Raw genomic sequence first — 27,820 nt, 5'->3', positions numbered from 1 at the left:
GCGCCGTCGTCCGCTGCAGGTCGCTGCCTGCTGCAAACAAGTCCACGCACGCTGCGGAACTAAAGGAATACTGTACATGGTAAAACAGAGCACTTGCCAAACGCACTCGTGGTTTCGTCAAAACTCAGAAAATCTAGGTTTTTTGGAAACTGGAGTATTCTTTGCCCTAGATAAATAATACTGCAGTTTTAGAATACCGCAGTTGTTAAAATAACTTTGTGTCCAAACAGAGCCTTAAGCTTTACATGATTTGTCTTCACTGGCCAGATTCGCTTTAAGCTTGCCACTTGTAGACTAGGTTATCTCGATATGTGCTGCTCAACCGTGCCAGTCATAGGTGCGCGAGCCGTGGTCTAGAAAATACGATATCTTTCAGGTGGAGGAAGAACCTGTTTAGAAAAGTTTAGTGATTTGTTCGATTTCGCAAGATAGGCAGATAGCGATCAGCATAATGTATCAAAACATACCATGCGCAAGATAGATATAAGAGCGGTCAGGAATAATGATCTGACTGATAAGAACAGGGGCCATGCATGTCTAACCCCGAATGCGTGCAACTATAAATTTGTTCTGAGTTTTTTAAAAGTTTAAGAAAAATACAAACCTAGGGCGATTTTGTGTTTTCATACCTACATAAATGCCTTGGCTTTTGTAAAAAATCAACAGGTATGACAAACAGTTCGTCAGAGAAATGAAAGGGTGTACTGTACCTGGTTGTCAAAACTCAGGCGCAGAACTCGGTTTCAACATTTGGGCCAGCAGCAGTGACAAAATCATGTTTAGTTGGCAAATCTTGTGAGTGGGACCTTAGAAAGTTAGTGGAATTTTCCTCAGAAAGAGGAGAATGGGGTAGAAACTATTAACACATTCTTCATAAACACTGTTAAAAGTTAAAACGTTCCCATAATCATTGTGGCACTGAAGTGTCTGGTCTAAACGGGACCACGTAAGATCTAAAAGTCTCAGCTTTCCATCCGGTGGGCGTTCATGGAATTTTCGTTTTCAGTGAGCACAATCCAATGTTCTTGCTTATTTTCTTGCCAAGTCTCACGAGACTACGAGAGCCACGGCTAAGTTAGCCGATTTTCACTTCAAGGCATCATGACTCCATGAGCCTCAGAGGAATGTAAGAGAAAACAGTTATGCAATAGCATTTCGACACATGACCTGACCTTTAGCATTGGCCAGGTACCTCATGTCTCCTGAACTTATGTAGACAGGCTCACAGGCAGCAGCAAATCACTCAAACACCCAAAGTGGCCATGCTATAGTTGGGTGTGGGCACTGGGCCCAGCCAATTATGGGGGGCAAAATTATGATCTCTAAGGCAGATTACAAGACCTGATCTCTTGGTAATGGCTAGAGAATATGTTGCTCCCACCGAGACTTGAACCTTAGCAACCACTACTCGAAAGTTTGATCTCCAATCAACATTCAGCATAATGGTGGTGCAGAACCTGCCATATGATTAGACCACCAGTCTTAGTCTTCTCCTTTCCCTCAATTTTCTCTCTCTCGTTTCCAAAATGGCACTTAAATGTGATTCCCAAAAACCCATGACACCTAGTATTTTTAACTTTCTATAACACATTCTCCAGCAATAATTGTATAACACATGAAGTAAACCGCGATGAAATGTACAATTTCTTTTACTAGAGACTTCACAATGTACAGGAGTAACAGGATTCTAGAAGCCAGTTTGGCAGTAACATCTACTGAACACAATTTCATATTCTTCTTATATCCCCGCTCTTCCTGCAACAACTGGAAGCTACTGTACTAAAGAAGATTCTAGAAGTCATATGCAGTGACCAAACCTTCAGGTCTGAGTGGCACCAGTACAGATTGGAGCTGCACTGGCTCGGTCCGGCTCACCTCGTAGCAGCCACCAGTCTTCTGTGGCGCCTCAAACAAGGATTGGCGGCATGTAGGGCACGACGACCGCGCCAAGAGCCACCTATCAATGCATCTGACATGGAAACCATGGTTGCACTTGGGGAGGACCCTTACATGCTCCCCGGGCTCAAAATCCGAGAGGCAAATCGCGCACAACGGGCTGGCAGTACTGAGCCTCAACCTAGCCGAGTATACCAGGATTGGCATGGCTCGGAGGGCCTTCCTCCTCAGTCCACCCTTAGCAAGCCGTGCTACTAGATTTGGCTCAGAGTCCACGACCACCCGGCTCGAGCACCGCAGTGCACACCGGACTATCGAGTTGAGCCCGAGTACGCAAATCAATGCACAGAGAAGAACAGCTAGGATCATGACGACGTTCGCATCGAAGTTGCTTCCCGGAGCGCCATCATCAGTCGCCGAGGTTGCAGCCACTGGCTGGCTCGGACCAGAGGGTTGCCCAGAGAATGCATGCAGCAGTGTCCTTCTTGCATACATGTTTACCCTCCCTGCCTGGCTGGATCTTTCTTCAGAATCCTGCAACTGCAAATATGTGGATCAATCTGGTTTAGTAAGTGTGTTGCTACGTGATTTGATTTGCCTCAGGTAGAATAATAGGCTGGGGTTAAGCTGAAGTATTTATAGACTCCTTTAAGACTGCAACAACATGGTGTGAATTATTTTATTTGGTACGGATATGATAGACTATTCTTTTAGTCCTTACCAGCCAATAGAGACAAATGCTTTCTAGCAATTGTCAGAAGGTGCACAATTGGAAGTTTCTTTGCTTGTGGCAAGTGGGCTGCTCGCAGTGCGTTTTCTGGGAATCAGAGGGGCCAGACAGAGCACCATCTCTTGTCTGCCTAATAATGCTATTAAGTACATATGTAAGCAAGGAGATTAGAATTGTATAAATAGCGACCTATTTGTGTAGTTGCATCCTCTACATAACAGCTCCAGGGCATCTTGGATAGTCTTGATTTTATGATTTATGTATTTAACCCGACGTATCGTGAAAATGCTTCTATTTTGGTATTGAAAAATCCAAGGAGAAATCATTGTAACTAGTTATAAATTATAAATATGTCGCAACTTAAATTAACTATGTAGCTCTACAAGGAATGCACCAAATACTAAATAAGGAAAAGAGAGAATCATTTATGTTTCAGCACAAAGCTAATCAAGAGCCATGTATTTGCTGTGGTTGTTTATTATCCTGTTGTGAAACCGCCCCCCACTATGAGTGCACCAGAATCGGCCATGTAGCAATTTGGAGGCTGATTTGACACACACAAAAAGCTGCTTGGACAATCCTAGTGGGTAAAGCACCTGTTAAATGAGTGATTAGTCGATAACAAAGCAACTCTGGCACACAAAAACAAGTTAAATACGTTGCGTAACGAAGCATTATACAAACCGTGAGTGCTGCAGTGCTGCTTCCTCCATGAAGCTGTATGTTTCTTTCACACGGTGCTGACGGTTACAAGCTCAATGGCTAGTCTGGTATCCAAGTCAGCTACATCCAATATCTTGTCAATCAGGGTAGTATTATAGTAACTTCTTCAGTAATACTAGTAGACATTATTCAGAATGCACAGTTGCAAAGATTAACAATGAAACATGAAGGCTCAGTTTGGTATTGCTGAACTGTGCTGCGTTGAACTTATTTTATAATCTGCTGTGTAGAAATCCACACAAAAGTAGGAAAAAGTTGGTTAGAAGAACATGAAAATAGTGAAAAACGGGTGGAAAAAACGGGATTATAATAATCCACCGCAATGCCAAACGGAGCTGAAGAAGGATGTTTTCTGGATATAGATTGCTAGGTAACCATTAAATTACATAATGACACGTGAACTAAAGAGATCTGGTTGCTTTAGATGAGACGGTAGGATGGCTAAGGATCCAATGCTTCATTTAGCCAAAAATACTAAATGAGGTGTAAATGTAATGCCCAAGATATAAGAAGACATCATCTGATTTAAGAAGACATCATCTGACAAAAGAATGAAGTTCAGGTAACAACATTCACAAAGACATCATGCATGGTCTGCAGGATCACCTCACCAGGATAATCAAAAGCCCTGTTACTACTACCCAGTACCCACAAGGCGGATGTCTTTAATCTCTAATTATGATATCTGCAAAGAGCAAAGCTATCCTATGATCATCTTGTAAAATGTCAATAAAGTATGTGCCAATGGCTCCAAACTTCTGGTTTCAAATATATAAGCGTTTGTCGCAAACACTTATTGGTCTAACCATGGCACTGAAACGCTCATTCAGTGATGATGTTGTAGACATCTACGTGTAAAAATCATGTGATCATTCAAGCTTAACCTTATCTTAAGTCACTTTCTGCTTTGTAGTCTTAGTCTATTTAACAAATAAAGTTATAAGAGCACAATGCCTCAAATCTATAGGTTACCTCAGGAATAGCATCCATCCAGGTTCAGCAGACAAAGAAGAAAGTGGAACTCAGGATATGGGAAATTAAAATAAAACTATGAATATTGATGAATTGTGCATCCAGATGACTCACGGTAAAAGGGAAAGAAATCCCATGTCACAGATTCATTAAGGAAGTTATCCCTTGCCCACACTTCTGCATCATATAAAGTTAGCAGATAAATACTAGATAAGGGATAGGGTCAGTCAACTGCATTAGATTAGACACAGCATGCATAATCCCTCAAAGTTTGAGTGACTTTATCTAATTCGTAGCAACCATAGAACAACTAAAGCATGTTACTTGAATAATCAGGTGTGACTAACAGTCAAAAGGAGAACAAAGTACAATAGGCTTAGAGCACTTTGTGGTGAAAGCTGACACACAAGTTTATCACCTGGGCTGGGATGAGTATGAAATCGACATACACAGCAAAAAACGAGTAATACATGTATTGGAGAGGCACTTCCATATTGTGTCTACTTTATGAGGCAGCATCTCATCACTTACATGGTGAATTCAGAACACAGTTACTGTGAAAAATCAACTATTTTAATGCGGGCTGCAAACTTCTACCACGGCAATTAGCTTATCATTCAATCACAGGCCAAAAAACACCGATGAAGGTAGTTTATTTAATGATACTGTGTTCTTTGTGGACTCCTGATTGGGTTGGGGAAACCAGCAGCAGATGATGCAACTAAATGGTCCAGGGAGTCCATAGTATATTAGGATAGCTTGAGGTTAGAGATAATAAATAGAGTCCATATGTTAGTTTGTCCAGTAGAGGGAAAGAGAAGAGATAGGAGTGAGTCAGTTTCCATGTCAGAGATCAAATCTTAGTGTCCAAATCTACCAACATCTATGGTTCTAAATTAGTTTTATTAAATCCATCATGATATATATTTTCATAGTATACTCAATTAGATATTCTAGATGTTAATTCTATAAACTGGGTCAAATTTTAAGAAGTTGACTTGAGACAAGCTAGAACTTCATACATTTTGGAATGGAGGTAGTAATTTAACTTGAAGAAAACCATCTTTAAAAGAAAATAATCTTATTCCTATCTTTGACTTCCTAAGTAAGATCTTCATCTGTATTTGATCGGAACAGATTAGGATTTGCTGAGCTACAGTACCACGCGTGAACAGTAATTGTGCCCATAACCCTGTGCTCTGCAGGGGTGCTTCATGGTTGTCTCTACTTAATTTTAAAAGTCACAGGGGCTAGTCCCTGTTGGTCTAGTTTCTTCTTTTAGCAAGGGGAAAACAAATTTCACCTCCATTTGCCATCTCCCAACCATTATAGTTTTCTCATTCATATCATCATATGTCTCAATACCCTAATCTCCTTCAACTTCCAGCCATGCTGTCCGGCAATCCTCTGTACGGTAATTATTCCGACATGAACCACATTCAAATCAGGGTGCATATCAAGATTCAAGAGTTGGTTGCATGCACCTACACTAGAATTTTACAGAACACGGATGTAAGGCGTTTCAAGTTATGGATAGGATAACTGCACTTTAGATAGCTAAGCTTTTACTATAATATGTGCAGAGGACATGTCAAGATTCTTTGGAGTTTTATGTGCCATTCTTTCTCATGAAAAATGAAAAATATTATATCATCCACAGTTAATCGACTCTAACTTTAACCATGTGTTTATTATCAGCTCATGCCAGCAAAAGAATAGACAGCAATTCTGTGTTTTGATGAAAATTAAGTCTCATTAATAAGTAGATGAGCTTTTCTTTAAAAAAAATCAAGATCTTTCATGGGTATGGTAGGCAGACACAGCACCGGTCACTTGGTTGCATATATCATTTCGACAGAACTTTATTTGAAGAATAGACGAAGACAATAACGACACATCAAAAGTACATAAAGTTATGCATGCTACTGTGCTAAAATCTGGCTCATAAACACAGAGAGCGAGGAATTGAGTTGGTACAAACTTGATTCATTGACTTAATTTTAATTGACTGCATGACAACTAAAAGGAACAAAAAGGATGCAAGATTGTAAGGTGAAATATACAACATAAAACAATGTAAATACTCAACTATTCAACATTTGAACTCACAGATGAACAAGAGAGCATCCCTAGGCAAACTCACACCTTATGCATAGTACATAGACAGTTGTGCTGGCCTACATCTCCTGCAATGCAAGGAGATTGGCATATTCCTTCCTGGTACCAGGTTACCCGCTTCTCCACCAACTCATTTAAGAAACTATCCAGCTTATTGATGGTGACACTAGGCATTACCACAACATGAGATATATTTCCCTCGCAAGCAAGCTGCCACCGTCGCACAAACTCCTCATCCTTTGGCCTCTCGAATACTACTGTGCTACTGAGCTCGTTAAGCATCGCACTGATTCCAGCATTCCTGAGACGATCTTTCAGATAATGTGCATTTCTCAAGCACTTCTGCACTTCCTTCTGAAAGCCTCTATAACCTTTCCTGTTCAGGGTGTACCAGAGGAAGATGGGAGCATGACCATTCCTGCTTCCCATGATTGTAGCATCTCTTGAAGCTAGATACTCAACATTGCTAGCAAGGGCGTTTATGTGCTTCAACCTTGTTATCTGGACGCCACAAGGCATGGGGCATCCAACAAACTTGTGACCAGACACGCTGACACTTCCAATGGGCTTCTTAAAGGACACCTTAGGTGCCTAATGAACAGTGGTAATAAAGGAAATAAATCAACACAGGATAAAATAGTTTCTCAGAAGAGAAATTGATATGAGTTAGGGGAACAAGAAAAGGGCAGAATGCAATTACCACTTACCAGCTTAACAAATGGCATCATCAGCCCAAATAGAGCACCGTCACAGTGTATATAAAACCGATTCTGGAACCCAGTTTTTTCAAGTGTTTCAATAACCAAGTCAAGATCATCAACTGCCCCCTTGACAGTTGTTCCTACATGAAAGAACAGCTGAGTACGGCAGCCAGATCATAGTTTTGCAAGTGGAGTAATGAGTATAGTATAATTGTATAACTTACCAATGTTGACATTAATAATAGCAGGTTTATCTTTGTTTTCAAATAGCTTTCTTCCAAAATCAGTACAATCTATTTCTCCAGAGACAAGAGTCTCCACTTTAACACAATCCATCCTGTACATTCTTGCTGCTTTGAATACTGAGTAGTGGGACTCACGAGAGGCATACAAGACCCCATCAGGGAAAACTTCTCTTCTGTAAAATAGTTTGACATGTAAATAGATTTCACAAATAAGAGTGATTCCTCTATAGGCATTTCAAGTACTAACCCTACAAGAATCCCATGCAGATTTCCTTCAGTGCCACAGTTTGTAATGTATCCCCAGTATTCGTCCTTTTCCAGGTCCCACAAACGCGCAAACCAGTCCAACACACCCACTTCAAACTGCCTAGAGTGGACACCATAGTTGCTCTCAATGAATGGGTCGCCTAGGTTGTTAATGGAGAAGTGTTGCAGCTGGGCAAGAGCACCATAATCAAAGTCCAGATTGTATGGGTAGCCTACAAGCACACAAATGAATGTTGTAAGAGTGAAACTAGTTGGCCCCTACAGGATCTGAATTCTACGAAGATTTTCACCATAACATAATTAGTACTGTACACATTTTGAGAGAATGCAAACTACAGAACATCATAACATACAAATAATAGTCAGAGGGTGGGACGTTTTTATGTGTCAAGACCACGAGGTTAACAGAACCTTGCACAGTAACCCAGCAGTTTTATCTTTCCAGTACACGGTTTTGCATTTGCCGTCTCAGATTGTTGACTAAATTGAGAAGGACCTGACTGTGCTGAAACCATCAATCAGGGGTAAGATATTCATTCTTTTGTTCCACGGTGAAGAGCTTCATGTGCTAGCCAACGCAACGAAAAGACCGATCTGATGGAAAGGGTTAGGCAATCCACTTATACTTCAACACTCCTCCTCACGTGTGGCTCCCTCAGGCCTAAACGTGGACCGAAAGTGTATCGCAATATAATTGCGGCAAACCAGTCTCGAACTCGAGACCTCTTGGCTCTGATACCATGAAGAGCTTCATGCGCTAGCCAAAGCAACCAAAAAAGCTAGGCAATCCACTCTTCAACACACGGGAGAACAACTTTGTCAACAACCAATGCATATAGACTGTATTAATCATAGTGACAACACACATTAACTAATTGTAAGACATGTGTGCAGCATGATGGTGACATGCATGGAAAGGGCTAGGCAATCCACTTATTTGGGTGTCAGCATGAGAAGGGGTGACTAAACCAGACTGCAGCAGCGATACATTGTTCTCTACTTATCCTCATCCTGCAAATCGTTCCATCGCTAGATGATAATGTAATAACGCTATGTTAACAATCACAATCAGGCAGCAATTAATTGATTTCTCGAAGAAGAGCGCGTGGTCAGCTAAAGTGATATAAATATGCACTAGGATCCCGATTTCTCCACACTAAATCGGCATTTTACTAAAACAGGTTCCAAAAGGGGAATATGCCACCACAGGCCACAGCCCAAGGCAATAGGGACGAAGAGAGGAAGCGAAGGGGGAGGCAGGCGCCAGGCGCCAGCTTTACCGAGATGGTGCTTGGTGCGCTCGATGAGGCAGCGGCGGTACCGCGCGAGGACGCCGGCCATGGTGGCCTCCCGCTCGCCGGTGACCTCGTCGTCGGCGTCGGGCTCCTTAACCGCGAAGCACGACGCGTGCACGTTTCTCCCCATCACGATCTCCCTTATCCCCTCCGCTACCTCCGGCTCCAGCTCCTCGGGCAGCGGCTCCGCAGCCGCCGCTGCGGCCTCTTCGGGGAGCCCCCGCTTCCCTAGCTCTGCCAGGCCATTGCTGACGCTGCCCGCCATGGCGGCCGAACTGGAGAGTGGGATTGTGGATTCGAGAAGGGTGGAGGCAGAGGCGGAGACTGCAGGAGCTGGCGGCTGGGCGGGCGAGGAATGGTTGGTTGACTCGGCTCTCGTAGTGGCTTCATGGGTCGAGCTATGCGCCATGGCCCGACTCAGATTCACAAAGCCTGATCAGGCTAACAGCGCATCCACTGGGCCGCACAAGGCCCAATACACCTGCGAGGTGAGAAAATTAGCACCCCGATTTCTGCGCAGGCAAATTGCCAACACACGCAAAATAACAGTACTCCCTATTCCCCCTCAAAAAACAGTACTCCGTATTCAAAGACTGGGAGACACAATATTTTACTTTAGTACAGTGATGTCTTCCTATATATGCATGAATATTCAGATCGACTCTAATCGATGGACCAAAGTTCATGCGTAGTGGTCAGGTGGTACTGAAACAGAAGGTGGCTCTTAAGTCAGTTATTACTAGCAAGTATGTCCGCGTGTTGCTACGGGTCAACGAAATCACAAACTATTTATTTTTATTTTTTGTGTAGGCAATTCATGACGCTGTCGAGATCGGCATGCGGGTGTGGTGGCGTCGGTTGTTAGACGGAGTAGGAGAAATCGTGAAAAAAAAACTAGAGGAAAAGAGAATAATGAGCCGTGGCATATTGGTTGTAATTTTAACGAAGTTAACTTAAGGCGGCGACCGTACCATCACCACCAACTCCAATTTAATATATTGGTATAAATTGCCTACTGTGCCTCCGGTCTCAAATTGTACCGGCCGGCTACACACATTGTTGTAATCTAATGAAATCCTTACGTGGGCTGGGCCGCGATCCTACGTGGCGGCGACCAAGTCAACGAATCCCAAAAACCGGTTAAATTGCAAACAAGGCATAGCCGTGCCAACTAAGTGCTGGTCAAAGGAATCAAAGGGTCAAGCCCCCCATGCCATGGTCAAAAGAGCTAGAGTAAGGGCCAAGAAAACTCTAAGAGTAAATTTACCACCTTACCCTCACTTTCCCTCTCCCTTAAGGGTAGCCATGGTCTTTTGTCATGTACCCCTAAGTTATAAATACCCTCCATGGGGGGAATGTATCATTCACTCTCCATTGAAATAAGATCAAAGTGGAGAAGACTACAACAACTCAAGGAGCCCGCTCTCAAGTGCTTGGGTCGAGCCTAGTCTCGACTCAACCTCGGGTCGCAACTTGGGAAGCCTAGTTTCGAGGTTCCGGGCCGTCTAGTACGACCTCGACTCGAAGTAGAGGGATCGGGTTAGAGTCTCGAGGGTATCACAACCTCGTTACTTGGAAAGACAAGTTCGGCTCAAGTCTGAGGCGGCCCCTAGAGATCTCTCGCCATAGGCGACTTGAGAAGACGAGTTCGGCCCAAGCGCTTGGCTAACGACCCCCTCGAAGCCTCTCCTAACATAGGACTAAGTCGTACCCGCAGGGTTGACCGAACCTATTCAAAAAATATCGACGCGTCAACTTGTCCCAAGTGTACAGCGACCTTCGCTATAAGGCCGGCGTACACCCCATACACCTTATTCTCGCATTTGTGCCATCGTGCATTGGCACCCCATACTCCTGTTGTTTTCTAGAACAACAACACACATGATAAAAGATTCAACGATATGAATTAGTTTGAAAGACTTACATTTCAGTCATCTTGATTATGAAACAACAATATGAAGATGTTAATTCCTTACTTAAGAGACACATGCTCTGTTTGGTTAGGCTTAAATTTGGTTTTGGTTTTTGGCTTACTAGATGGTGCCCTGCACGTTGTTGCGGAAATTTTTAGTTAGCATCGTGAGTGATATTGAGTAGCAACGAAAGAGTATTCAAAATTGAAAATATATATGAAATTGTATAATAGATTCTTCACTTAGTGATGATAGCTTAATAAAAAATAGCATGCATTGCAAAAATATGAGTTTCCCACTAAATTGGCGTGAACTTATTAATGACATGATGATGTGGCATGCTTGCATGTTGAGAGAAATCAAGTAGTGGGGTTCTCCTACTTAGATATAGAATAAGGGCATGTACAATGGGGTGACGTCAGCCTTTTCTTAAGCCTGCCACGTAGGATAATTGCTGGCGTGGAAGAGAGAGAGAGGTGAAGAAAGGCATGAGCCTTCTCTTAGCTAAGAAATGATCTCTTCACAAGAAGAATGAGGCAAAAAAATAGGCAAATTCACCATTGTAATAGATTTCACATTTTCTTAACATTTATTTGATTAATTTTATTTATCTACGCATTAATTGTAAGATATGTCATTAAGAAATGACGTATAGTACAACATGTTTTTTTTGTCTTATCTAAATGATGTGGAACACATAAGGAAATGCGACCTTATCAACCATTGTACATGCTGTAGGGCACAAAAGTACCTATTTATGTTAGATGATAGTATAAGTAAAAAGCCAAAGGTTGATATTGTTAGACGATAGTATAAGTAAAAAGACAAAGTTTAGGTTCTTTCGTGACTTATAAGACAAAAATGAAAATCCACATTTAAGATGAACCAAACAGGGCCACATAGGACTTAATTTTGGCAGCTGATGCCACATTCTCTAGTTAAAAGGTGTGTTCATGTACATCGAGATTCATGCATAAGTATCACAACTTATCAGATTTCAGGAAATGTTAGTGCCGGCCACTGAAACAGAAGGATATACTCACTCCGTCCCATATTAAGTGATTCAAATTTGTCGTCTAAAAAGCGTCTAAATACATGTAATAGAAAGTTACTCCCTCTGATTCTAAACTCTTGATTTAAATTTGTCTAAATATGAATGTATCTATTCTTAAAAAATGTCTAGATACATGTAATATTTCGATAACAATTTAGGATCGGAGGGAGTACTTAATGTGATGGGGCGGAGGAGTATTAGCCAAACCTTGATCATTCATTGCCACAAACCTTGATCTAACAGTGCACCCCGGCGAGCACGGTAGTCTCCTCAGCCGAAACAACGGGTTTCGTTGGCTACGTGTGCTGAACTGCACGGTGCCCGGCATGTACGCCCTCAGATCTAAGAAGCAAATCCTCGCTATACTAGTTGCATGGTTGGGTGATTTCGTTCCCCTTGTCACCGCCGCCGCCGCCCGCGATGGCTTCCACCCCCCTTCCCGGACTGGTTGGTGCTCGACCGCTTCGTGTTCTGGAGCGATCACTTCGCCTTCCCCGATCAGGACGCCGGATCGACCCTGGCTTACGGCACCAACTCCATTGGCCAAAAATTGCGCATCTGCTTCAAGCTCGTCGAGCCGCCGCGCGTGTCCCGCCTTCACCTGCAAATAATGGAGGAGGAGGAGGAAGCCATGTCGGATCTCCACAGCTTCGACGTCGTCGCCTCCTACCGCGACGTCCTGCCCCTCGCGATGGGCTGCCACATCTCCATGCCCGGATACCACAACAACTACCCGATGATCGACTACTTCATCTACCGGACCGGCGCCGGTTGTGGTGGCTGCTCCCGACCGTCTCTGACCCTGCTTCCCCCTCTCGGTGGAACCATCGCCGAGGTCCGGGACCGGATCGAGGCCAAGACGAACGGTCTCACGAACCAGCGCCTGCGCAGGATGCAGTGCCTGGACCTAGGCGTGCTGTGCCGCGGCGGAGAGGGGGAGTTTGAGTTTGCCGTCGCCGAGCTCGAGATCACCGGGTCCAAGGCGCCACCCAAGCTCCACGTCCTCCTCTCCTCGCCCAAATCTACTAGGAGATGGGAGGTCAAGCACCCTGCCCATTGTTCCCCTGCACTGCAATTGTGGGAGGGGATTTTCTTTGGAGGAGCTGCTCTTCTACTTCGATGCTGACACGGTCATCCCCTTCAAGAACTACCTGTGCTGGGTTGACTACTGCTTTGGTATCTTGTTCTGCGATGTGTTCGATGAGAGCCCCAAGCTCGAGTACCTGCAATTTCCTTCCCAACTCCCCAAATTTGCTCGTGGAAGCGAAACCCGGACATGGATACAGGCCTACCATGCTGTGGGTGTCACCAAGGGTGATATCATGAAATTTGTAACCGTCGTCTGTGGCAAGGGCTGGTTTCCTGAAACCATCGAACCTGACACTCCTGATTTCACTGTCACCTCCTGGTCTCTTAGGATAACAGAACGCGAGAACACGATGGAGTCGGAGCAGGATGCAATTCTTAGATCCAGTGAGCTTTGGGATCTTGATGGATTTGCACATCTTCCGCGTACCCCGTTGCAATTCCCTGTCATCAGCATGGATGAGCCCAATGTCGTGTACTTCATGTTGGAGCGGGAAGGGTATGGCATGCATAAGAAGGTATGGCTTGTTGCCATTGACATGAGCAACACCACGTTGAAGTCGTCATCTCTATACATGAGTTTTGTAGAACAAGTCGGGGACCTCTCTGGTGATGAAGCCAAGTATTTTGCCGAACAAAAACTCCGGTTCTATGACACCTTTCTTCCTTCCGAGTTCTCCAGGTACCTCAATCCGCTTGGCACGAGGTAATTGTTTCTGATATCCGTCTGTGCACAGTATCTGTCCATATAATGCAGACTGTTATTTGTCTAGACTACTTACTCATGCATCTACACTCTTACTTAGCCTTTTGGTGTTTGTATCAACCAAATGTGAATGTGTTGTTTTACGACCAGGAAACACAAATAAACTAAGATATAGAGGTGGAATTTGATACTCCATCCAACAAAGGATGTCTTAACTTTGACTAAATTTGAATGCATCTATACACTAAGTCAGGTCTAGATACATCCAAATTTTAACAAATTTGAGACTTCTTTTGTTGGACGGAGGGAGTACAAATTTTTGAAGCAAAAGATGAGTAGGCCAAGAGCCCAAGACTCAGATAAGTACTGTCTTTTTCTTTTCTTTTTTCGAAAAGGAGGAGGTTAAACCCCTGGCCTCTACGTTCAGATAAGTGGCTTCTCAGTTCTTCTCATCGAATCGCCTGTCACGTCTGCATGATGCCCATCCTCCAACCAAACAGGGGTGCTTTTGTTATTAAAAAAACACATGAAAGCTCTGACCAATTAATGTCTCTTCGCTTGACCTGCTATATCCAGCAAGTTTAGATACATGCACATTTATTTTAGGCATTGTTGAATAGGACATATACTAGGTGTCGATGCCGACATCTTAGAAAGGTAGTCCCTTTGGAGAATAGAGTCCCATATATTCACACTTTTGTTCAATGCTTTTGGTTTGGTGTAATCTTTTAGCAGTTTGGATTCATAGTTTATACAGTATTGTCTCCTGCTCTTTTGTCATTTGATAGTTCGTTTCTTGAGTTGTTGTGGTTGAGAATGAGAAGACACCCTATGTATCCCATCCAGAAGAGTTAATTCGGTTCTTGCATGAGCGATTGCTGCAGGTTCTGTGATTGCAATATGGATGATCAGTTTGTTTCAGGCCTAGCTGCTTTTGGGGCACAATTAATATCATCAATTTGTTTAAGAACAGTTAGTTTTAATTAGTTCGAAGGATCCCTATCCCTTAATACTTCCAGTTTACTATGATGTAGTTGACAGAACACTCATCAGCTGAGTAGTTGACAGAACAAACATTTATTCTTAGGACATACGGAGTATATAAAATACAAACTTTATTCTGGAACTCCCTGTTGGGAACTTGGAAAGCAAAGTATTACAACAGGCAAGGACGCCCTCCGAAGGCTGTTGATGAGTTCTTGATCACTTGCACAGTAGTTGAACGACCACGACGTTACTAGTACTTAGACAAATAATTAAAGTGTTTATCTTCCTGTTAATGCTGTTAATGCCCTGCTTGGACGTGGCTTAGATAGATGTTGCTTCCGCACCGTCATAAGATGGGGATGGCGCCATTGCCGAGTACCCCGACTGAGGTGGGAATTTCCTATGACCCCGTGGTGGCGGCGGTGGCGGTGCTTTGCCGTGATGGGCTGGGGGTGGTGGATACTTATGCGCCGGAGGTGCTGGAAAATGCGGTGGATAACGGGATGGTGGTGGCGGCGGCAAGTGCTGGTGAGCCGGGGGCGGGGGCGAGTGGTGAGCCGGAGGTGGTGGCGCGTGATGAGCCGGGGATGGAGACGGCGGAGCATCGTGGTGCTGCTGGTGGTGATGCCCAAGATGACCATGGTGCTTCTTGTGCTCAGTTCCATTGTGGTACGCCGGTGGCTCAGCCGGCGACTTCTTCCCATGGTGGTGATGATGCTTCCCGTGCTCCTCAGACCCGTTGTGGTACACCGGTGGCTCGGCAGCCGGCGAGTTACCATGGTGGTGATGCTTCCCGTGCTCCTCAGAACCATTGTGGTACACTGGCGGCTCGGCAACCGGCGAGTTGGCATGGTGGTGAGGCTTCCCGGACTGAGGTGCAGGGAACGCCGTCATTGGTGGCTCGCCATAGGCGGCTGGAGCTGGTGCTGCCACCGGCGGGAACGTGTACTGCTGAGGCGGGGAGGCACCGTCAGCATCGGGTGCCCAAGCCGGAGCTGCCGCCGGTGAGGAGGCAGTGCAGCAGGACAGGAGCGTCGCAGCGAGAGCGAGGAGAAGGGCAAGGCTCTTCATGTTAGTGGTGGCCATTGATGTACTCTTCGCTGCTTGGTTGGCTCCTACTGATCCCGCGTTTGGCGCCTTTTATAGCGAGCATTTGAATGGCATGCCTGTAGCTGCTGGCTTGGTTGCTCGGTGGTACCAAACCCATTATCTGGGTGCTTGGACTTTCCAGTTTGAACTTTGGACAAGACAATCCGGAGATTGTGGCAGCGCCGTCTGGGCCGTGCTGTACGGGGCCCCAGTTTCCATGTTGTTGGACTTCGTCCGACATTTGAATCAGGTAGGAGCACTTCAGAATTTTTCTCGCTAGACTTCATAGCAATTACTCGTACAAATACCGAGCGTTTTTGAGGAATCAATCGATTTTTAGCCGGTCTCTTCTCTTCCGTATATGCTTTAATGCTAATGGAGACGCAACCATACCGTGATGCTCTGTATGTTACTGTATATTCAATTACGGAGTATCTGCTATACAGAATGACTAGTGCGGAGTATTTCATAAGTAAAATAGCCTGCCTAACTTGCATGATTAACCCTCACCTCAAACCAGACCTTTCAGTTTACAGTAAATCTGCACCCAGATATCGTGGAATATCTTGATCAGTTCGATTTGATCATTTTGATGTGTCCTCTCCTCCTTGCATGAAGCAGTTACACTGGCATTCCAGTGGACTTGGACCTCAAGGACTACTTGCCTTCTTGGTCTTTGCGGCTAGGGGTGTGCTTGGACCAAACGGCATAGGGTGGGTTTCAACTTGGTAGGTATTTGAGCTGAAGAATTTGCTGGATGCAGCCCAGCAGGAGAGCTTTCTCGGTAGTCTGGCCGAAACCAATCCAGGAAAAGGAGAACGGATGGGTGTTTACAAGTTTGCGTTTGACTTCTCTAGTTCTTGCCGCTTGGGAGATGATCAGAGCACTTTAAGTCATACTCCATTCAGTTGTTTGTTCTTGCTCACCCTTGTTTCATTACAGGCTTATGAAGTTGCACCCTTCCAAAATTTGGCAGCTGCAACTATTTTGTTGAAATTATTTTGAATGGGCTGCTCACTTTTTCTCATTTGTTTATGATGCAGGTTCAGATGAGAACATATATACCTCGCAAATACAACTTCCTCGATAAAGGACATAAAGAAATAATCAGCACATGAAAAAAAAGGTTCCGTCAGGAGCTGACAGCCCCAGGGCGTTTTTTTCTAAGAACTTCTCACGCAAGTCTTGAAAATCACCGAACTTCGGTCCCACCCATACCCAGCGGCATCGCAACCTGTGTGACATTAGGCCGAATCTTAGACCTGTGCTTTGGTGGCTTTAGTATGGGACGGATGAGGATTTTTTTTTAATTAGACCTGTGTTTTGGTGGCTTTGGTGTGGGACGGACGAGGATTTTTTTTAACCCCAACCCGAGCCTAAAAATTTGTTGCCAAGGGAGTCAAACCTAGGAGGCTAGGACCTCAAGGGTTCCACAGGAGTCCCTAACCATTAGGCTAGAGACCATTCCACCAATTATTAGCACGTTTCTGCAAAAATGTATGTCACTGTTGGAGTTCAAAGAATCCTTGGCCTTCATCTGTCTTTGGACTCATTACTTTCTGGAAAAGAGCTTTGCAGATTGTGCTTCGGCCTTCGGTCTTGTAAGCCTTGTGGATTATCGTTTTATGCAATATGCGAACTGTGAGTTCACAGTTATTCTTTGTTGTAGCTCTAGTGTCCTAATGTACATACGGGTTGGAGGTTTATCAGTGTTTGTCCTAAAATCACTAATGTAGGACCTATTGTTTGAAAGGAACATTGTAGAACTACATGTTTAATTAATATGTAACATATCTTCAGTGAGCTAATTAATGGAAACGTCTGTCTTGATGCAGCACGTGGATACTAAAGAAGCAAGCCCTGTTTGGAAGAGGTGTATTCCCCTGCAAATTTTCATTATTTAGTTCAAATTTGAACTGTGTCGGCTCCGGGGATACGGAGGTATCCCGGATCCTAGGAGCGTGAGATGCGGCCCCACCATGTCAGCATTAGGCTTCCCGGGACCGCCTTTTCGGGATTGTCTTCTCGGAAAACTTGTGACTGTTCTCTCCTCCCTCGGGCCCGGGACCGAAAGGCTCCGCGGGGGTGCCTGGTCTGGCACCCGGGGAGAGAATGCGTCATTGTTTACTTCAGCCAGTCCTAGGCGGCTAATTTTGCACCCACGAGTCTGGACTAGTACGAATCTGCCCGTTCAAAGGACGTCCTCGGGACTGAGCGATTGCGGTGTGACGATCGCTGGCGAGGACGACAGGCAGGACGCAGCAAGTCCCCTTTACCTTTTGATCGGCCAACTTCAATGCCAAACCAGGACTATCACTGTTTTGGCCCAGACAGGGCTGAAAGCTTCTCTGCGCCCTGGACCGGGTACAGATCGCTTTGGACAGGAGCCACAGAGCAGGCGGACAGCTTCATATTCGTCTTGTAGCGGGGATGTTCCCCCTGTAGCAGCACGCATGCCGTGTGCCCTAAGTTCGCCACTGTGGTGACCCCTTGAACTATAAAAGGAGGCCCAAGGCTTCCACTCAAACAGGTTGGCATCAGGGATAGACCAGACACAGACAGCTCGGGTAGGTGAAGGGTTGGTATTCCGACCGTCGGAGAAGAGCAGCGTTAGCTTCTCCTTCCTCCTCGGGCCGCCGTAGTTTAGGTTTGAGCTCGCCGCTCTGGCCGCTCGTTGTAACCACTCCTTGTGCCATCCACCACCATCTATACACACAAAGTAGGACATAGGATATTACACCTTCGAGTGGCCCGAACCTGGGTAAATCGCCAGAGTCGAAGTCCATACTGATGAGGCTCGGAGCACTCTCCCCACGCCCCACTCTACCTAAACAAAAAAGGGAGTGTCCGCACTCCCGGTGTCCGCGTTCGCACACGCGATCAACTAAATATATAAGCTTCCATAGAAAATATCTTGAATCCAAAAAGGGCCTAAGGAACATAACAAGGCCAGAGTACAAGTCGTCGAGCTATAACACACTCACCAGCTGACAGAACAAGCATTTGTCTTTATGATGTAAAGCAAGGCGACAATATTACAACAATAATATGATTTCAAGGAAAACATACACTTTATTTGGTAACTTTCTCTTTGGACACTTGGAAAGCAAAGTATTAAGAAAGGCAAGGCCACCCTGTGAAAGTTGTTAACCTCAACCTTACTTAGGTATCTAATTGTTTACGTTGCCTTGCTACTATAGATGGATGCTCTACTTAGACGTCTCATCAAGCATGCTGAGGAACACTGTTATACTGAAGGTCGGGGTCTCTGGAAGCTTGCTTAATAACATGATGTACCCGCACCATGTTAAGATGGCAATGGCGCTTTTATTGAATACTCTCGTTGAGGTGGTAGCGGGAATTTCTTATGGCCTCATGTTGGTGGAAGCAGGGCTACCGTCCCCTCTACCTTGAGGAGTTGGCGGTGATGGATACTTGTGTGGTGGGGGTGCCAGAACATGCGGTGGATAACGGGATGGAGGTGGAGGTGGCGAATGTTGAGCGGGGAGAGGTGGTGAATGGTAAGTGGGAGGTGGTGGTGAGTAGTGAGTTGGGGCCGGAAAGCAAGGTTGTGGTGCGTTGTGAAATGGAGGTGGTGGCGCGTGATGGGTTGGGGATGGAGGGAATGGTGTGTGGTGAGGCGGACGAGGTGGCCCATGATAAGCTGGGGGCAGAGGTAATGGTGTGTGGTAAGGCAGAGGTGGTGGCGTGCGCTCCGGAGGTGGTGGGGTGTGATGAGTCGGCATATCAGGCGGTGGCGTGCTATTCGGAGGTGGTGGGGTGTGATGAGCCGGAATATGAGGCGGTGGCGCGTGATCTGGAGGTGGTGGCGTGCTACCCGGAGGTGGTGGGGTGTGATGAGCCGAAATATGAGGCGGTGGCGCGTGCTCTGGGGGTGGTGGGGTGCGATGAGCTGGCAGATGAGGCGGTGATGCATGATCCGGAGGTGGTGACACGTTATTCGGGGGTGGTGGGGTGTGATGAGACGGCACATGAGGCGGTGAAGCGTGATCCGGCGGTGCTGACACGTTATCCGGCGGCGGTGGCGTGGGATGAGTTGGCACATGAGGCGGAGGCACATGAGGGGCTGGCATGTGAGGTGGTGGCGAACGATGAGCCGGCATATGAGGCGATGGCATGTGATCTGGAGGTGGTGGCGTGTGATCTAGAGGTGGTGGTGTGCGACGAGCAGGTATATGAGGCGGTGGTGCGTGACCGGGAGGTGGTGGCGCACGGTGAGCCGGCATATGAGGTGGTGGCGCATGATCGAGAGTTGATGGGGCGTAAATGAGCCGTTATGCGAGGCGCGGGCGCATGATGATTGGGAGGTGGTGGCTCATGACAAGCTGGCATATGAGGGGGTAACGCATGATCCAAAGACGCGTTATGAGCCGGCATATGCGATGGCGGTGCGTGATAAGCTGGTGTTTGTCGCGGTGGCGCATGATGAGCCCGCAAGCGAGACGGTGGTTGCTCCACGTGACGAGACGGAGACAGTGGAGCGTCGATATCGATGGTATGGCCACGACGAGCATGGTGCCTGTGCTGAGAACCGTCGTGGTACCCCGGTGGCTCGATACACTATGGGAAAAACATTCTTTGCCGGCGGCCTAGACCTTTGTCGGAGGCTTTTCCTCGGGCCTCCAGCAAAGAAGGCTTTGCCGACGGCAAAAAAGAAGAGGCCTCCGGCAAAGAAAAGACCTACGGCAAAGAATAAAAAAGGCCTCCGGCAAAGAACAAAAAGGCTTTCGGCAAAGAAATGTCTACGGCAAAGGAAGGGGTCTCACGTGGACTTGACCGGCGCCTAACGGGGAGAAAACGGACAGGATTCTTTGCCGGAGGCCGGCCGCCAGCAAAGAGTTTCTCAATATTTTTTCTTTTGTATCCGTTTCCTCTCTTGTTTCAAATTATGATGTAAACCACCACTTTTTGAGTTGAAACTTTTACTGTACTTTCGTTTGACATTGATGACGAGTAATGTGAATTAAAATCATAACTTTTTATGTAAAAATAATTATTTATCATTTTCTATATCCGTTTAATAGGGAAAAATGAAACAATATTAAACATTTGTAAAAAATTCACAATTTTTGGCATGGTACCATGTTATTGGTATACAACACTAGGATAAAATTTACAAGTCAATACACAAAATGAAAATGGTACATACTTCACAAAATGAACGATCTTAAGAGTGAACCTCCAAATTTGAATTCCGAACTAAGTTTTGCATTAATTTGACCCTTTTTGAGTTGAAACTTTTTCTGTGGTCTCATTTGTCATTAATGATTAATAATATGAATTAAAATCACCACATTTTATGTAAAAATAATTACTTATCATTTCTAGAGCCGTTTAATAGGAAAAAAATGAAATAATACTAAAAATTTGTCAAATCAAAACAATTTTTGGCATGGTGTTATTTTATGGGTATATAAACTTGGGATAAAAATTACAGGTCCATACACGAAATTGAAATGGTGCATGCTTCACAAATTGCAACATCTTCATATAATTTCCCGAACTTAGCGCTCAAACGTCCAATTTGTGTCCCAAACCAAATTTTGCAATAAGATTTTCCCTTTTTGATTTGATTTTTTTACTATGGTTTCACTTGGCATTAGGGATGACGAATGTCAATTAAAATTAACAAAATTAACACCTTGTATGTAAAAATAATTACTTATCATTTATTGCAGACGTTCATTAGACAAAAGTGAAATAATACTTAAACTTTACCAAAAATTAGTAAGTTTTGGCATGGTGTCATGTTATAGGTATCTAAACATGGGATAGAAATTACAAGTCAAAATAACACAAATAAACTGAGAAAAGTCTTTGCTAAGTATACACATTAAAAAAACAAAAAATATGTCTTTGCCGGCGGCCGGCCTCCGGCAAAAGCATATTTGCCACGTCAACGATCCGCGTGACCGAGCCATGGATCGATGGCGTGGAATCATCCAAGCCGCACATCTCTGTCTGGCTTCTTCCTCCCTCACCCAGCGCATCTTTTCTTCCTCCTGCCTTATCTCTCTCACTTCTCCTCTTCCCCACCAGCACATCTTCCAGCCGCCCACCTCTACCTACCCCAGCCCGCCGCCGGCGACCTCCAGCGCCTCTCCCTTCTTCCTCCCACTGCGCCCCTCTCTTTCAATTCTTCCTCCCTCCCCGCCCTTCTCTCTCCCACTTCTTCCCTACTGCAGGTGCATGGCCACGGCCGGGCGTGAGGGCTACAGCGGGGCGAGGCATTGCAGCTGCGCGAGGGGCGGCGGGGCGAGGCGCGGCAGCGGCTATGATCTGCGGCGTCGGGGTGAGGGGCGGCAGCGGCGGGACGAGGCGCGCGACAGCAGGGGGCACGCCCGGCGGCGCGCTCTCTCTCTCCATCTCTCTCGTTGAGCAGCAGCAGGAGGCGAGTAGCAGCGGCACCGCCCTCCGCGCGGCCACCTCGATATCTCCGGCAAGCTCTACGCAGCGGGGGGGGGGGGGCTGCGGGATTGGCGGGCGCCGCGGGGTAGGCGAGAAGCAGCGGGGGGCGACGCTCGCGGCAGCCGGAAACGGGAGAGGAGAGGCGAGTAGCAGCGGGGGGCGGCGCGCGTGGCAGCCAGCAGCAGGAGAGGGGAGCAGACGGCCAGGAATTTGGGACCCGGCGTCGACCGGATGATTTTTTTTTTTCGATTTTCTTTGCCGGAGGTTGGCCTTCGACAAAGACTCCTAGCACATGCCCTTCCGTCTAGCTCCGTCCGTGATGTGTCTGTTACTTTCTTTGCCGACGGTCTCTTTTTTGGCTTCCGGCAAAACCTTTGCTGAAAGGCCCGAGATAAGGCCGTCGGCAAAGAGGCCTTTACCAATAGTGCTTCATGCCGACGGCCTTTGCCAACGGTCACGTGAAAAAATCTCCGGCAAAGGCTTTGCCGGGGGTATTAGGGTCTTTGCCGGAGGCCTTAGGCTGCCGGCAAAGAATGTTTTTCCGGTAGTAGATGGATTCCCATGGTGGTGATCTTTCCCGTGCTCTGGTGTGTTGTGCTATGCCGGTGACTCGGCCGGCGACTTTGCATCGGGAGCCGGAGCTGCAACTCGTGGGGGGAGGTGGTAAGGGGAGGAGGAGGCCGTGCAGCAGGACAGTAGCGTTGCTGCGAGAGCGAGGAGAAAGGCCATGCCTTTCATGTTTGTAGTGCCCATTGCTCTACGCTTTGGTACTCCAGTGTTCCTCTATTGGCACCTTCTATAGTGAGCATTTGAATCAGAAATCTGGCTTGTTTGTTCTATGCTGTCAAACCCATTATCTGCTTGGACTTTCGACAAGACCATCTGGAGACTGAGAGCACCGACTGGGCCGTGTTACGCGGGGCCCCAGTTTCCATGTTGTTGGAAACTGTACAGCATGACTAGTTGGACCTTTTCTAAAAAAAAGGGACTTAGTGGACCTTACAGCATGACTTGTACTCCGTATTTCACTAACATGCTTAGTTTCTATAGCATGATTATCCATCAGCTCAAGCCAGACCTTCGAACATTGCATTAGAAATTTAGAAGCTACACTTTCTCTTTCAGTTACAGTAAATCTGCACCCAAATATCGTGGAATACATCTTGACTTATTTTGTGCGAATATTTGACTGATCGTTCGATTTGATGTGTCCACTGTCCTCTCCTCTTTGCATGAAGTAGTTGCACTGCCATTCTGGTGGGCTTGTTGGACCTTGAGGACTTATCGCCTTCTTGGTTTTTGCGGGTAGAGCCGTAGGGGTGTGCTTGGACCAAACTGTACAAGGTGGGCTTCGAGGGATTAGCTGAATGCGGGATACTGGGAGGCCTTCGGTAAAGATATCTAGTGCTATGAGCACTTTAGTTGCTGCTACCATGGCCATGGAAAAAATAATAGCGTCTTATGGCATCTCTGTGGGAACATGCTAAAACTTAACAAGTCGTCAATTTTTGTCAGCAGAGAAAAAATAGTGATCTAATGCGACATGTCAAATTCATGCCATCGGTCCATTTTTCCGTGGCTATGCTAAACACGGGTATTGAATTTTTCCCATTTATATAACCACGGGTAAATATTTGGACCAAACCCTTAGCACCATAGGATATTTACAAACCAGGTATGCAGGCAATGGTGTGTTATCACACATCGGGGATGGAATACTCTCAGTTCTCTCTTTTTTTATCCCTGTCGGGGATGGAATATTCTCAGTTCGCTCTCTTCTTTTTTTTATTTATCATATGAGCTTTAATACAGAAAACAACAATGGGGATGGAATATTTTCAAATGGTAAACATAATTGCATAAACCATTTGAATTTTTAATTCTTTTCAATGCAGGGAAGTATTTTTGTTAAAAATGAATAAAAATATTTTCTACAACAAAATAAATTCTTGTGATTTCTTGATATGTTTTTTTTTCTTGGATACTAGCGTCAAGTGACTCCAACCGTGGTTAGTTTCATTAACAACTCAAGTCGTATACTGATGCACTTGCGATGATATCCATGTCAAAGTTATATATCTGCATTGTTAGTGGCTATGCTCCAACGCATGTGAGCTGTAGGTGTCCTGTTCAGGTTAGGCCGAACTGTACAAACCCCTCATGAACGGCAACGTCTCGTGTCAGGGTCAACCGGAAAAGGTAACCTTGTGTGCTTTAGGTAGATCTGGTCTTCTCACTGTACTAGTAAGACTGTTCGCACCCTTGGATCCACGCTGCAAATGGCCACACAAAGTCACGAACTGCGAAGCTGCGAGGAGACTTCCGGAGACCAGAGCAATTCCTACTTGCAACTTCTCTGTTACAAAACGGACCGTGGTGGTGGAGAGATGCTACGAGGATGCTACTGAACCATCAACCAATGGCCACAAGTCACGTGACTCGATCTATACTGTATATCGCACAGATCGGCACGCAACATTGTTCTCCGGAAATATGACCCTCCTTTTCTTTTTTGAGAGAAAGATGACTCCCATATATAATACCGCACTTTGACAGAGGTCAGCACACTAACATCCACCGCCGAAGTGAATCCAGTGCGATAATGTGAGATTTCGATGCATGTTACACGAAAAGAAATGTTTTTCCCCTAGAAGACACGGTTAGGGAATCAATCTAGGTACACATGGTCGTGCGAGGCTTGGAAATTTTTTCCAGATCTCACTGTCGTGAGAGTAGTACCATAGTGTAGCATAGCCTGTCTCCATCCTCGCCTCGCCTAATCAACTGGCTTCAGTCTCCGCATCGCACTCCCATAATCAATTGCTCCTGCATCTGCCTATTCCCCGGCCCTTTTGTTGTTTTGTTGTTTTGCGTCGGTCCGACCCACGTCCCCCGCGTTGTCGGCGTAAATGCCATGCGTCGTCCGTTTGCTCCCAGCCGCGCCGGCCGGTCAAAGCGCCGGGGCCCCGAGAGCCCTGTTTCTCCGCCGCGGGCCGCGGCTCAGCGTCGATCAGAGGCGCGGGCAACAGTACTGACCGTGAACCGGGTGGCTGAATTGACGGTGCTCCGCGGCTGTTTTACGCTTTTGTTCCAGCTTTTGCCCGCAGGAGCACGCGCACACCGCAGTCTGTACTCACACGGTCACAAGACACAGTACCGTGGTAGTAGCACTAGCTCGATCTGCCGCGGTCAGTGGCAAGCGGGCCGAGTTCCCCGTGGGGGCTCACTTTGCAGCAGCTAGCTCGCAGGACTCAGGGCCCCGGTTGGAGTTTGGCTTTTCTGGATCCTTCTGGTTTATACGATCCTTTGTGCCGTGTGAACAGAGATCCAGCTGGTTGAATCGGTTTCTTGCCGCTCATTATCGGGTACCAGCAGGAATTAATGTACTCAGTGCTAATCTAAAAACTAAGTCATGTCTAAATACAATCCAAATTTTGTCATTTGGACGGAGCGAGTAGCTGGCAATCGAAGCGCTAGTGCTAGATCTAGTAGCCATCTAGGACTCTCTTTGTTGCAGGAAGTCAAGAAATTCTAAGGAAAGAAATGATGGACTTTGCAGAATGAGCAGCATCATTTCCATGAAATAATTTGTTTTTTCGGCATCTGTGTTTGCTTTTCTCCTCCAGCTTTTTTGTGTCTTTCCATGCAGCAAGAGTATGGCAGGTAATTTGCTTTTCTCAAGTTAATCTACGGATCTCTGACACCTGTGGACATGCCCATGTGGCCATAGAAAAAAGATAAACGCACGTGTGAAAAGAAGTACTTTCACAAACAGAGTTAACCTTAGTTTCGAAAAAGAAAACTGAGTAATCTGCAGAAAGATATAACTTTTTGATTAACCGAACTTTTACCCACATAATTTGTGTAGTTTGGGATTTAGGGTGCATTTAGTTCTAGGCTTCTAGTAGCTAGGTCTGACTTAAAAAAAACAAATTGACTACCAACAATTTTAGTCAAGATTGTTAACAAATATGACCTTGTGGATGAAATTAAGGTCTATCAATTTTAAGAACTTCAAAATGGTCCGGAATGTCCAGGACCTCAGGCTGCTTGAGGCACACTTTTCACATGATGAGATTGATCCGGTGATTCAGAACCTCCCAAATAATAAATCATCTGGTCCTGATGGATTCAGTAATGAATTCATGAAGAGATGTTGGCCCATAATTAAAAATGATTTATATGATCTATGTCATCAGTTCAACAAGGGGGAGCTTACTTTGGACAGTATTAACACCTGCTTTATTTCTCTCATCCCCAAGAATAACAATGCCACGAGTGAGAATGAGTTCAGACCAATCTCCCTACTTAACTACACACTTAAGCTTCTGACTAAGCTCCTTACCAATAGGCTGCCAATAGGCTTCAGGACTCCATCATGCAACTCATTCATCAGAATCAATATGGCTTTATCAAGTGCAGAACTATTCAAGATTGCCTTGCCTAGGCATTTGAGTACATCCATGCATGTCATAAATCTGGTGAGGAAATTATCATCCTTAAGCTGGACTTTGAAAAGGCCTTTGACAAAGTAGAGCATGTTGCCATCTTACAAATCCTGCAGGCCAAGGGTTTTGGAAGTAAATGGTGTAGTTGGATCAAGTGTATTCTGGACTCAGCTACTTCACAAGTTCTCCTCAATGGCATTCCTGGGAAGGTGATACACTGTAAAAGAGGTGTAAGACAAGGAGATCCACCGTCACCACTGCTTTTTGTGTTAGTTGTTGATCTCCTGCAAACCATTCTGAACAATGCCATGTTACATGGTCAGATTGCCAAGCCTATTCCCACTACTGAATGTCCTGATTTCCCTGTTATTCCGTATGCTGATGACACCCTCATCATCATGCAGGCTGACTCCTCACAACTGCTTCTGCTGCAAGATATACTGCTTCAATTCCATGCTTCTACTGGCCTAAGAGTCAACTTTCAGAAATCTAGTCATATTCCCATCAACCTTCAGACTGACAAGGCTGTGGAACTTGCTGCTATATTTGGTTGCCAAATTGGGGCACTTCCTTTTACATATCTTGGTCTTCCAATAGGTAATACCAAGCCTAAAATTGTGGTCCCACTAATCCAAAGAGTTGAGAAGAGGCTCACTTGCTTTTCATCTATGTTATCATATGGGGGAAGACTGCAACTTGTAAATTCTGTATTATTTGCCCTACCTTCCTACTTTATGAGCACTTTCCTTCTTCCTGCTGGAGTGATCTCACAGATTGATAAATACAGAAGACACTATCTTTGGCGTGGGCAACATCTTACCAAGAAAAAAACCCCATTAGCTGCATGGGAACTGGTAATAGACCTAAGAAGGAAGGTGGCCTTGGGGTCAAGAACCTGATGGCACAAAATAAAGCTCTCCTCATGAAGAATGCCCACAAATTCCTCAATCATTTTGACTTGCCTTGGGTTCACCTTGTTTGGGAGTTGCATTATCCCCATGGCTATCTTATGATCCAATCCCCAAATGCCTCTTTCAGGTGGAGAGATATCCTGAAAACCTTGGACTCCTACAAGAACTTGGCCACATGTACTGTCTTCTCTGGAAAATCTTTTAGTCTTTGGAAAGATAGATGGTCTGATAACACTCTTTCTGACAGATG

The 27,820-nt window shown here is 45.6% G+C and overlaps 3 protein-coding genes across 3 annotated transcripts; 1 reads left to right on the top strand and 2 right to left on the bottom strand.

The window, feature by feature from the left end:
• Window positions 1–1,590: 1,590 nt before the first annotated feature.
• LOC100833037 (RING-H2 finger protein ATL78) lies at window positions 1,591–2,624 on the bottom strand. The gene has a single exon (XM_010241591.3). The coding sequence runs from the start codon at window positions 2,389–2,391 to the stop codon at window positions 1,792–1,794; it is 600 nt and encodes a 199-aa protein (XP_010239893.1). The 5' UTR covers window positions 2,392–2,624; the 3' UTR covers window positions 1,591–1,791.
• Window positions 2,625–6,182: 3,558 nt separating this feature from the next.
• LOC100846361 (serine decarboxylase 1) lies at window positions 6,183–9,309 on the bottom strand. The gene is made up of 5 exons (XM_003579680.4): window positions 8,933–9,309; window positions 7,633–7,864; window positions 7,365–7,558; window positions 7,147–7,280; window positions 6,183–7,030 (listed from the first exon to the last, which is right to left on the bottom strand). Exons 1-5 carry the CDS (start codon window positions 9,210–9,212, stop codon window positions 6,461–6,463), a joined length of 1,410 nt encoding a protein of 469 aa, XP_003579728.1. The 5' UTR covers window positions 9,213–9,309; the 3' UTR covers window positions 6,183–6,460.
• Window positions 9,310–12,524: 3,215 nt separating this feature from the next.
• LOC104581361 lies at window positions 12,525–17,590 on the top strand. Its single transcript, XM_024456044.1, has 3 exons — window positions 12,525–12,953; window positions 13,015–13,706; window positions 16,826–17,590. Exons 1-3 carry the CDS (start codon window positions 12,525–12,527, stop codon window positions 16,833–16,835), a joined length of 1,131 nt encoding a protein of 376 aa, XP_024311812.1. The 3' UTR covers window positions 16,836–17,590.
• Window positions 17,591–27,820: the final 10,230 nt, after the last annotated feature.

Source organism: Brachypodium distachyon, chromosome 5 (genome assembly GCF_000005505.3).
Source record: "Brachypodium distachyon strain Bd21 chromosome 5, Brachypodium_distachyon_v3.0, whole genome shotgun sequence".
Taxonomy (NCBI): Eukaryota; Viridiplantae; Streptophyta; class Magnoliopsida; order Poales; family Poaceae; genus Brachypodium; species Brachypodium distachyon.
The sequence above is the reverse complement of the archived record's forward strand: the minus strand, read 5'-3'. Positions and strand labels throughout refer to the sequence as shown.

Excerpts from the sequence above, each read along its gene's own strand:
- LOC100833037 (XM_010241591.3), bottom strand. The coding sequence starts at position 2,391 with ATGTATGCAAGAAGGACACTGCTGCATGCATTCTCTGGGCAACCCTCT.
- LOC100846361 (XM_003579680.4), bottom strand. The coding sequence starts at position 9,212 with ATGGCGGGCAGCGTCAGCAATGGCCTGGCAGAGCTAGGGAAGCGGGGG. Across the intron at positions 7,865-8,932 it reads GCGCACCAAGCACCATCTCG|GCTACCCATACAATCTGGAC; the intron begins GTAAAGCTGGCG and ends GTGTGCTTGTAG. Across the intron at positions 7,559-7,632 it reads CTGCATGGGATTCTTGTAGG|AAGAGAAGTTTTCCCTGATG; the intron begins GTTAGTACTTGA and ends ACTATTTTACAG.
- LOC104581361 (XM_024456044.1), top strand. The coding sequence starts at position 12,525 with ATGGAGGAGGAGGAGGAAGCCATGTCGGATCTCCACAGCTTCGACGTC. Across the intron at positions 12,954-13,014 it reads AATCTACTAGGAGATGGGAG|GAGCTGCTCTTCTACTTCGA; the intron begins GTCAAGCACCCT and ends TTTTCTTTGGAG.